The 12,140-nt window shown below is 40.6% G+C and overlaps 1 protein-coding gene across 5 annotated transcripts in view; it reads left to right on the top strand.

Moving 5' to 3' along the window:
* The window catches only part of ALDH1A2 (aldehyde dehydrogenase 1 family member A2), a 180,435-nt gene that overhangs the window by 132,983 nt on the left and 35,312 nt on the right, over window positions 1-12,140 (top strand). For all 5 annotated transcript variants that reach the window (XR_008621184.3, XR_008621183.3, XM_055098816.3 and 2 more), the window contains exon 8: window positions 11,904-12,006. Coding sequence is in view for 3 of the 5 variants with exons in the window: in XM_055098816.3 (XP_054954791.1) it covers window positions 11,904-12,006 (103 nt within the window). In the remaining 2 variants the exon portion in view is untranslated. The remainder of the gene's footprint in view (window positions 1-11,903; window positions 12,007-12,140) is intronic.

The raw sequence follows: 12,140 nt of genomic DNA, 5'->3' as shown, positions 1-12,140 counted from the left end.
TTCAATGCTATCCCGATCAAGCTACCTTTGACTTTCTTCATAGAATTAGAAAAAAATGACTTTAAATTTCATATGGAATCAAAAAAGACCCTGTATAGCCAAGACAGTCCTAAGCAAAAAGAACAAAGCTAGAGGCATCATGCTACCCAACTTCAAACTTTACTACAAGGTTACAGTAACAAAAACAGCATGGTACTGGTACAAACACAGATATACATAGACCAGTGGAACAGAACAGAGGCCTCAGAAATAACACCATACATCTACAACCACCTGATCTTTCACAAACCTAATAAAAATCCAAGCAATAGGGAAAGGGTTCCCTATTTAATTAATGGTGTTGGGAAAACTGGCTAGCCATTTCCAGAAAACAGTAACTGGACCCCTTACTTACACCTTATACAAAAATTAACTAAAGATGGATTAAAGACTTAAACGTAAGAACTAAAACCATAAAAATCCTAGACAAAAACCTAGGCAATACCATTCAGGACATAGGCATGGGCAAGGACTTCATGACTAGAACACCAAAAGCAATGGCAACAGAAGCCAAAATTGACAAATGGGATCTAATTAAACTAAACAGCTTGTGCACAGCAAAAGAAACTATCATCAGAGTGAACAGGCAACCTACAGAGTGGGAGAAAGTTTTTGCAATCTACTCATCTGACAAAGGGCTAATATCCAGACTCTACAAGGAACTTAAACAAGTTTACAAGAAAAAAAAAAACATCAAAAAGCGGGCAAAGGATATGAACACACACTTCGCAAAAGAAGACGTGGCCATTAAACATGAAAAAAAGCTCATCATTACTGGTCACTAGAGAAATGCAAATCAAAACCACAGTGAGATACCATCTCACACCAGTTAGAATGGCGATCATCAAAAAGTCATGAAACAACAGATGCTGGAGAGGATTTGGAGAAATAGGAATGCTTTTACACTGTTGATGGGAGTATAAATCAGTTCAACCATTGTGGAAGATGGTGGCAATTCCTCAAGGATCTAGAACTAGAAATACCATTTGACCCAACAATCGCATTACTGGGTATATACCCAAAGGATTATAAGTCATTCTACCATAAAGACACAAGCACTCGTATGTTTATTGCAGCACTATTCACAATAGCAAAGACTTGGAACCAACCCGGATGCCCATCAATGATAGACTGGATAAGGAAAATGTGGCACATATACACCATGGAATACCATGCAGCCATAAAAAAGGATGAGTTCATGTCCTTTACAGGGACCTGGATGAAGCTGGAAACCATCATTCTCAGCAAACTAACACAAACAGAAAACCAAACACCATATGTTCTCACTCATAAGTGGGAGTTGAACAATGAGGATGCATGGACACAGGGAGGGGAACATCACACACCGGGGCCTGTTGGGCTAGGGGAGGGATAACATTAGGAGAAATAGCTAATGTAGATGATGGGTTGATGGGTGCAGCAAACCACCATAGCACATGTAAAAAACCTCCACTTTCTGCACATGTATCCCAGAATTCAAAGTATAATTTTAAAAAATACAGTGCTGGAAGAAGATGCCTGGTACCTATTAAGGAACTCACTCATGATTTCTTGCTGTGTCCTAGAGTGGTGGCCACTCCTTCAAACTGAGTTTGCCAGAATGGAATTCTGGTGTAGGGAGAAATTTCTTTGCTAGGTAGTTTCCTTTGTTTTTCAGTAGTTGTGCAAAGACCAACTACTGCCAGTAGTCTGCAAAGGACAACAAAGAGATATATGGCATAATTTCTGTAATGAAGTAATATTTTTGTTTAATGTACCTTTATTAACAGCTTTATTGTGGTATAATTGATATACAATAGATTTCACATATTTAAAGTATACAATTTGATAAGTCTTGGCCATGTGTATCCATCTACCTGTGAAACCATCAGTAGAGTTCACAATGAATATGTCCCTCACCCTCACATGTTTCCTAGTGCCCCTTTGTAATCTCTCTGTCTTATCTCTCTCTCCACCCCCACCCCCACATTCCCAGGCTTTCTGGCATTATAGATTATTTGCATTTTCTAGAATTTTATATAAATGGCAACATATAGTATATACTCTTTTGTCTAGCTATTTTTACTCAGCACAGTTATTTTGAGATCTGTCTATGTCGTGCATATCAATTCGTTCTTTTTTATTGCCAAGTAGTAGTCCATTTATGGGTATATAGTTTAACTATTCTGAATTCAAAAAATCTGAAATCTGGAATGCTCCCAAAACCTGAAACTTTTTGAGCACCAACATCATGCTCAAAGGAAAGGCTCATTGGAGCATTTTGGATTTTGGATTTCCAGATCGGGGTGCTCAACTGGTAAGTATAATGCAAATATTCCAAAATCTGAAAAAATATCCCAAATCCAAAACACTTCTGGTTCTACACATTTTGATAAGGGATGTTCAACCTGTATCACGTTTAATAGCCATTCAGCCAATGATGAACATTTGGATTGTTTTCAGTTTGGGACTAATAAAAGCTTCTATGAACATTCATGTACAAATATTTGTATGGACATGTATGTCCTTTTCTCTTAGGTAAATACCTAGGAATGGAATGGCTGGATTGTGTGGTAGGGCAGGAAACTGCCAAACTGTTTTCCAAATCGGTTGTACCATCTTACATTCCTACCAGCAATGTTTAAGACTTTGAACTCCTTTACATCCCCACCAACATTTGATGTGGTTAGTCTTTTACATTTTAGCCATTCAAATAGGTATATAGCATTGTCTCAATGTGGTTTTAATTTCCAATTCTCTACCATTGAGTGTCTTTTCATTTGTGCATTTGCCACAGTGTATCTTCTCTGGTGAAGTATCTTTAAATCTTTGCACATTTTGGAGACAAGCGTTGTTTGTTTTCCTCATTGTTGAATTATGAAAATTGTTAGTATATTCTGGATAAAAGTCCTTTGTGCTTTGCAAATAATTTCTCCCAGTGTCTCTTAAAGTTTTTAATTTTGATGTCCAGTTTATTAATATTTTCTTTTATGGATCAGGCTTTTGGTATGGTATCTAAGAAATCTGCCTAACATAAGATCAAAAAGACTTTCTCATATGCTTTTTTTCTAGAAATTTTATAGTTTTGTGTTTTACATTTAGGCCTATGATCTACTTCAACTTTTGTGTATGTTGAGAGGTAAGGATCCAAGTGCTAGATAGATGCATAATGACAATAGTTCCTGCACCATTTCTTGAAAAGACTACCCTGCCTCCACTGAATTGCCTTTGTGATGCTTGCTTTTTTCAAGCATAAATTTTCCATATTTATATGGGTCTTTTTTTTTTTTTTTTTTTTTTTTTGAGATGGAGTCTCGCTCTGTCACCCAGGCTGGAGTGCAGTGGCGCGATCTTGGCTCACTGCAAGCTCTGCCTCCCAGGTTTATGCCATTCTCCTGCCTCAGCCTCCCAAGTAGCTGGAACTACAGGCGCCTGCCACCTTGCCCAGCTAATGTTTTGTATTTTTAGTAGAGATGGGGTTTCACCATGTTAGCCAGGATGGTCTTGATCTCCTGAACTCGTGATCCACCAGCCTTGGCCTCCCAAAGTTACAGGCATGAGCCACTGCGCCCGGCCCTATATGGGTCTATTTCTGTACTCTCTGTTCTGTTTCAGTAATCTGTGTGACTGTTGCATCGCAAGTATCACATTATTTTGACTATTATAGCTTTATAACAACAGGAATTTTTTTATCTTCACAAATAAAACATTAACAACTACCTATGCAATCTTCCAATACTGAGATATTCAATAGGGAGCTGAGAGAGAGAGAGAAGGGAGAATTTGGGAAAGAGAATAGGGTGGAAGGTGGGTCTTTGAATTGTTTTGCTTTTAGGAATAGTTAAAATATTAAGTAGCCTATTACCGTGTGAATAGAGCAAGTTTTCAGCTAAATTTTCTAACAGAATCTACATTTGATTCTTCTCTCTCTGTAGAGAGGCTTACATTCATTTGGAGGGGAACTAATCCCGTGACTTCTAGGTTATCTCTTAGTTTCTTCTCTGGAATGACATTATTGGCAGACACTAGAGGACTTAAGGGAGAACGGCATTTGTCTAGAATATAAAAGCCAATTTGTAATTTCCATATTAGTAGTGGTGGATGGAGAATTTTCACAGGCAAATCAAACGATCGCATAATCCCCAAACCCCTTTTCAGCTGTAGTTATTTACTTCTTTATCCATTTATTCTAACTTTGCAGGCTACCTGAGAAGTTGTATAGATTCTTCCAGAGTGAACATGTCACTTAAATATGGATTAGAACATGGCTTCTGCTGTGATTACCTTAGGGAGATGGGACCTATTGGTACATTACAAAGTGTCTGGAACAGTTAACAAGAAGAACCTTATTTGAGGTGGCTGCTTTCCATTTTACTAAAGCAAAAGGCCTTTAGAAAGCCAACAACTTTACTCAGATTAAAGATGGGATTAATTTCTCCTTATGCAGCTAAATACATAAGCAGTGCATGTAAATATTTAATAAATATAAAAGAGCTCTTATAAACACAAGTCAATAAACAACTTCAATGAAGTACAGGAAAACAATATGCATTTTGCTTGGTATAGTGTTTTCTTTACTCAGGTTAACAAACAATGATCTCATCATTAGCAACAAGATAGTGGAGAGACCATCAAAGCAAACTACAGCAGAGTCCAGATTGATTCGTGCCAAACAAATGTTTGTAGCTAACAGCTGTATTATCACTCATTCTAATTTACGCAGCTGGGGTTCTTTTATTTCCTAAGTGAGATAAATGTCATGTTGCATGATACAAGCACCATCTCTACTGCTTGAGTCATGAATCAGGTCAGCTCTCTCCTAGTTAGCTTCACCCCTCATCTTAGGTTGGGGGAAGTGGCTTGCTACAGTTTTAGCTATAAACAGCTAATAGGCCTTTTTCTAAGGTTGTGTGAGTCCATTCGTGAATCATTCAGTATTTTATTTAAAAATACCAGTTTGAATGTCATGAAAATATTGAAAAAACCAGTTTCATGTGGAAAAACCTTTGGTTGTGTAGGTTTTAAACTATTAGCATAAAACTTCTCTTTTTAAAAAATTCTTAAAACTTGAAGACTGAAGAATAAGTATGGTATAGTCTCTGCCTGCTGGATGAGATTCCATGATTTATTCTCTAACTATGCTAAGTCAAAGATTCTGCAGTTAGCTTTCTCCCCAAAACTCAGGCTGAGTTTGAGCAGGTCCTAAGGTGTTGATCCCTTTAGCTCACCCAGTTAATGGGACATAGAGTACTTTTGGCTTGACTACTCCATGCTTTTTCCTATCAAAGCAGACCAAGACAATCAAAACCTTGATTTTTAAAGCTTACCTGAAATAGAGAGTCTTATGTAACAAAAGGATGGCTAAGTGTACAAGGCAGTTGAACATGTTAGTGGTAGATGATGCATTTAACTGTCAAAATGCTACTCACAGCAAAGGGGAACCAATTCCCAGGAGACGGTCTGGAGAAGAGGAGGGAGAAGAGCCTGAGGCTTGGTGTGCACATTCTGAGACCAGTCCTGGCTCTGCCACTCAGTGGGTGCCTGTTTGCAAGTCATTTCTTGACCTCTGTGAGTCTTGTCTTTTTTTCCAATTATAAAATAGAATAATAATTCCTGCCTCCCAGTTTTGTCATGAAGATTAAATAAAATAATGTTTGTGAAAACAAGTAGACAGAATAGGTGCTCAATCAACAATAACATTAGCTGGACACGATGGCTCACGCCCATAATTCTAGCACTTTGGGAGATCAAGACCAGAAGATCGTGTGAGCCCAGGAGTTCAAAACCAGCCTGGGCAAGATGGAAAGCCCCAGTCTTTGCAAAAAAATAAAAAATAAATTAGCCAGGCTTGGTAGTGTGCACCTGTAGCCCCAGTTATTCAAGGGGCTGAATGGCGGGATTGCTTGAGCCAAGGAGTTGAAGGATGCAATGAGCCGTGATCACACCACTGCTCTCAAGCAATTTTCGTATTCTGGCTTATTGACTTAACAAATTATTGAAAGTTTGTCTGGGCCCTGGTGGCTCAGGCCTGTCATCCCAGTGCTTTCAAGGCCTAGGCAGGAGGACCCCTTGAGGCCAAGAGTTTGAGACCACCTGGTCAACATAGTGAGACCCTGTCTGTACCAATTTTTTTTTAAAATTAGCCAGGCATGATGGCAAGTGCCTGTAGTCCCAGCTACTCAGGCTGAGTTGGGAGGATTGCTTGAACTCAGAATTTCAAGGATGCAGTGAGCCATAATCATACTACTACAGTTCAACCTTGGCAAGAGAGTGAGACCCTGTCTTTAAAGAAAATCTGTGTACATCTGCATATTTTTTTAAAAGTCAGTCATTGTAGTCGGGGAGACAGCTATTAAACAAGCACAATGTGAGAGTTACGTACATAGCACTGTGAGATCAGAGAAGGAACACCAAACCCTGTAGGGAGGGTAGGGAAGGAAAGCTACCTTCTCAGAGGAGGTGAAAGAGTTATCTCTGTAAAAATGAGTTTATCAAGTAAGCAAGGGGTGAAAAGGCACTGCAGGTACATGGAGCCGCTTATGCAAAGACACACAGGCATGTTCCAGAAAGGGCAAGTGGTTTTGTGTGCCTACAGTTGTGGGTGAGTGGTGGTGGGAATGGTGGGAAAGAAGGCTGGAAACATAGTGGTTATACTGGCCTTCATAATCTGAATTTCACAGATAAAGGTTTAAACTGCTGTTACCACTTAAAGGAACTGCTTAGATGCCTTGGTCCTGTTTGTTTCTGGTGGAAATCTGGACAGATTAATTTGGCCTGTTATTTCTGGGTACTTCAGAAAGACAAACACCCAATCCCCGTATTTTTGGCATTTCTATTCCCAACACAGTTGGAACCGGGAAGCATAACAATGAAAATTAAGAAAGGAGAAGAGGGAAGAAGCAGAGAGTAAATCTGTTTGGGATTTATGAAAGGATATTACAAGACGCAGGCATCTTTGACTAGTTTACTGGGATCTCTAGTAGAGATTTTTCTATTTTTAAAAAGGTGTTATATCGCTGAGAAAAATCTACCTTGATATGTGTAATAAAATAGCTTTGAGTAGGAACTCACCTGAGTAATTAATAAAAAAAAATTTTACCCAACTTTAGAAACTGTGTTCAGGGAGCAACTGCCCTGAATAAAGAGGGCATGAAAAGCCTTTTGTGTTCCTTTTTGTCCTGTATAACAAATTATTTTTCTTGCAAAGCCCCAAATTGCTTTCCCCTACATTGCCGCATTGCTGTGAACATGATTCCAGTACACTGTAGCTCTTCCAGGGATACTCCTGGTATCAATCTTGAGGCCTATTCAAACGAGGATGGGAGTCAGAGTTGAACTGTGCCAGCATTCCTGCTGAGAATTAGCCCAGTTTCATTATGTGTGGAGGAGCCCCCAGTTCACTGCCCTTGCATGTTTGGGGTACACAGAGCTGAGAGGCTCTGCAGGGAGTGCAAAGTTAAGGAACTGCATGATTGGAATACTATCACTTACTCTTTCATAAGGAGCTCTGGGCAGGGAAACTAAAAAATGATGAGGTTTTTCTATCATTCAGTGCAGCTGTGGTGTTCTACTTGTAACAAGCTACTTCTGCTTCATAAGGCAAGAAAAACACAAGAATTGTGAACAGACTCTCAGAATGAGCAGGGTCCCCAGGAGTCCTGTCTGTCTTTTTTAACTCCTTCAATTAACTGGAGTACTAAGGGAGAGATTTGTTGCTTGGCCTGTGCCTTCATTCTACAGATGCAGAAGCTGAGACCCAGGAGGAGAAGTGGCTTTCCCAAATTGAAGATTCATTAGAAGCCAGAGCTTGTAGTACCAGGTCTTCTGACTCCTATGGGCCAAACTGTCGTCCATCAGCCTAAATATGGTTATAATTAGCCAGGTTGTCAGCAATGGGGCAGGAGGTATCACACGAGTACGTTGTAAAATCTTTTCTGCTTGGAAGAAAAGGTGATGGCGAACTAAAAATTTGATCTCTGTGCCTTTACCCTATTTAATCTATATTACATCATATACAGGATTTAATTTCTCAAACTGTATGTTTACCTGTTTTATCTTACAAATTGCCAATTTCATCAGAATAGGACTTGGTATCATCAAGTACAGCTCTATTAACTTGACTTTTAACCACTTGGAAAACGTGTGCACCCTTGCAGCCTCCTTTATCTTGCCGTGCACTCCCACCTTCTGGTCATGTCAGGAGGGGCAGTATCCCTGAGGAACCACACTTAAACTTTTCCATTTTAGAAAGATTGGTCAATCCTAGGCCTTTGTTTTATGCGTAATTCGTTCATTCTTATACTTTCTAATCCCACAGGCTTTGACTTTGGAAACCTTTGGGTTATAACGAAGTACTGAGGAACTATAATTTAATCTGTTCAGATCTAATATTAAATGAGACCCAGATTTTTTTTTCTAGTGGACTGCAAAGCCACATTTATTGAACATCTACTAGGTTTACATGGGAGTCCTTTTAGCTGTGAATTCCTTATTGGTAAGGGACTATGCCCAACAGTGTACCTGGCACATAGTAGGAGAACTATGAATATGTGTTGAATGAAGGACATCGGTGAAAACCAGGGTTGTTTAGGAGTGTCCTGTCCTGAGGCCACTCCAGATGGAAGTGGTTCTCCCATAGCCTAACACATCCCGTTCTTTCTTGAACTATAACTCGACTTTCTTCCAAAGATGAAGGGGAAAGGTATCATTCATCTGAGATTTGCCTTGTGGTGTTTACCACAAATTTGGTTTCTAAGGAAAGGCTGGTAAAGCATTGATGCAAGGAAAATTATTCTTAGGTATTCTTCTCTGATGATCATAGACTGAAACTTTTACTTTTGTATAGTTACCATAGCCATGAAAATAATCACTGGCCGACATTTCTAGTGGCAAAAAAATATCAACCTCTAGAATGGTCTGATGAATATCAGGGAGTAGGGCTAACAGAAATGTAATGCCAGCTGGGCCAGCAGTGTCTGCCAACCCCAAATATTTACTCAGCATCTTACTATGTGTAAAACTCATGATTTTTCCTGGCTTTTGCTTGTTTCTTGAATATAATCCTGAAGGCAGAATCTAAGTTTTGTAACTGATGATTTATGAACATTATTTTTGTCTAGAAAAGGTGATATTCCTACCTACTTTGAAATCAGCTTGGAGTGCAGGGATAAGATTTTGGTGGTATGTGGCACACATTAGTGCTCAGTAAATGTAGAAAAGAGAACAGAAAAATGACAGAATGCTGGGAGGAAGGAAGGGAGAAGGAGAGGGAGTAATCCCAGGCCTGGGCTCTGGCATCAGCCTGCAGATAGTCCAACAGGTTCTGTCATGAACCAGCTGGGGAGCCTGGTGACATTCACTAACTTCTAACTCATTTAGCTCATCTCTAAAATGAGATAAAACCTAGTGTGTAGGGTTTTTGAGAGGCTTAAATGACATAATGCTTGTAAGTATCTAACATAGACTACTCAATAAATACTGGTTTAATTTAATGAATAATATGTTTGTGAATTCCAGTAATTGTCTTGTTGAGAAAGCAGTTACCTGTTTATCTTCCTTGACTTTAAAATGAGTCCACATCAGTTAATTTGGATTCCCCCAGAGTGGAGCGAGCAAGCACACTGACATTCTCAGAAGAGCAGACAGTCACAGATGACAGCATCCTCAGGGAACACCCCTCCCTGAGTGCTGGCAGTAAGTCAGAGGATTGCTGTTTCCCCAGTTGCCCTTCAGTGTGAGTTCCCCCTTACCAGTCATAATTTTCAGCATTCCCAGAACAGAGGGCCAGATTCTCCTTCCCTTTGTGTTTGCCTGTTTTCTTCTCAGAGGACCATGTCTGTGTGAGAACAGGGCCTTTACTGAGTCCAGGTCTTCCTGAGGCCTTTGCGTGGAAGTGGAAGAGACACAAAATGGCAAGGGCGGGGGAAGGGCAGTCTGGCAGGTTGGCCACAGCTCACCCATCAAACTTCAGGGCCAGGTGTTAGCATTTTCCAGCACCTTAGTAAGTCATGTTTTCAGCAAATCAAGAAACTCTAGTTCTGCATCTTTGAGAGACATCACTTTTTCCCCCTAAGGTTAGCTTTTCTCAGGATGGGGATACATTTTCAAAATCTTTTTTAGGAGGAGGCAGAGTTACAGTTAATGAGTGATATTGGAGACTGAGGGGAAGTTGGAGTTTCCCCGGTGTTTTTCTGAAGGAGTTAACAGCACAGGCAGTTTGGGAGATCTACGGGAGACCTGCTTTGGAAGGTCCAGCTGTCTCCTTTACATCACCCCCATTTCTGTCCATTGAATGTGGAAGAAAAGGGAGGCCCCGGCTTCTCACACTTGCTCATGGTTAGCATGTCTGCACACTTACTGTGTGCCAGGCTGGGTTCTAAGTGCCATATATGGTACACCACTTAATCCTCAAAATATAATTCTGAAGTACATAGTATTTTTATCCCCCCCTACAGAGGAGGATCCAAGGCTCAGATAGTAAATAAATTTCCTAGGCTCAAACAGTTACGAAGTGACAGAACTGGTTAAAAAAAAAAAAAAAATCCAGGCAGTCTGGCTCCAGAGCCTTTTCTCCTAGCTGGGGTTCTCCGCTGCCTGCGAAGTCGTTAGTCCCACTGGAGGATCTCAACAAGGGACTGCAGGAGTTGAAAGTAAATGTAGCGTTTCTCTTCCCCAGGCTTTTAAAATATTTAATTTTCAGGAAAATTTCAGGAACAAATAACATTTTTTCATCTCAACGAGACCAAATTGCTCTATGGACTATATGGCGGCTCTGCTCTGCATTTTCCATAAAGTGATATGTGCTCTCCAGTGGAGTCGCACCCTGTTGTAGGTTAGGTTCCCAGGGAGCATTCACGGAGTTGGAGTTTAGCTTGCAGGATTTTACTAGGGATCCCTGCTGAAGGGGAGTGGCCCTGGGGAAGTGGAACGGCAACACAGGCCTGACACAGCCTCTGCCAGTCACTTGGGTCATCATGGAGTATATACCGTCCCTCAGAGCCCAGTCCTGTGCTGGGCTGAAAGGGTAGGACCTTTATACAAACCCTGCCACCACCAGTGGGTGGATATGGGCCACTTGGAAGAGGGCTTTTCCTTGGGCAAGGGAGCTCTTTTCAGCTGAGGTGGACCCTGAAGGAGGTGACAGCTGCAGGCTGTCTCCCAACAGCATTCCCCATCACTGAGGTAGAGTTCTGCCTTGAGCAGGGGCTCTAAGTGGTGGATCTTTGCTTCCATTATGACACTTTCATTTTCATTGCCAATGTGAGTCTACTCATTGGCAAGTGCTTTCTCCTAACTCAGCCTCTTGTTTACTTGGATTCAAGATAAACGGCATTTACAAGATTGCACAAAAAGAGAGATTCTCAACTGTCTGGTATCCTTTTACTGTAGCTCTAGGCAGAGGCAAAGGTGTAATATTGATAGTCTCTTTGGAGCATGTAATAAAAATCATGCCTGGCATTTTAGGAGATACATGAACAATTTGTTTTATCCTCATGATATCTTTCAAGTGGCACCAGTTGGCTTTTTTCTGGAGCCGGAGTCCAAAGCTAAAGGCCACAATGCAGTGATTGAAATCTCCAGTTACATTTTTCTTGCCAGTTGTCTTTAGAGAAATCTTTCAGTGATTAAGATTCCAGATTTAACTCCCTTTTCCTTAGTCCTTCCATCATGAAACTAAAGCTGTCTTCCAGTTCACTCCAGCATGGACATTAAACTGTACCCCACTAACTTACATCTTGTACACCCAAGCTGATGACAAGAGCTGGGTTGGCTTGCCTTTTAGGGTTTGTTACTGTTGCATCCCATTGATGCCCTGAGCTGGCATTGGCCGGTGACTGTCTCACCTGCAGGATTTGCAAAACCTGTCTCCATTTCCCTTCTTTCAGGTTGGAAAGCTTATCCAAGAAGCAGCTGGAAGAAGTAATTTGAAGAGAGTAACTCTGGAACTTGGAGGCAAAAGTCCTAATATTATTTTTGCTGATGCTGATTGTAAGTCAACTACAGGTCCCATACATGAACCAGCACACACCCTTTGGTACTCTCTTTTGTATCTCCACTTTTGATAGGACACTAGCAAAAGATATTTGAAGCTAAGGGCAATCAAAAAGATCTCCTCTAAGGAG

This window comes from Pan paniscus, chromosome 16, assembly GCF_029289425.2.
Source record: "Pan paniscus chromosome 16, NHGRI_mPanPan1-v2.0_pri, whole genome shotgun sequence".
In the NCBI taxonomy this organism is placed as follows: Eukaryota; Metazoa; Chordata; class Mammalia; order Primates; family Hominidae; genus Pan; species Pan paniscus.
Note: the sequence above shows the minus strand (reverse complement) of the source record. Positions and strands in the feature narration are given on the sequence as shown.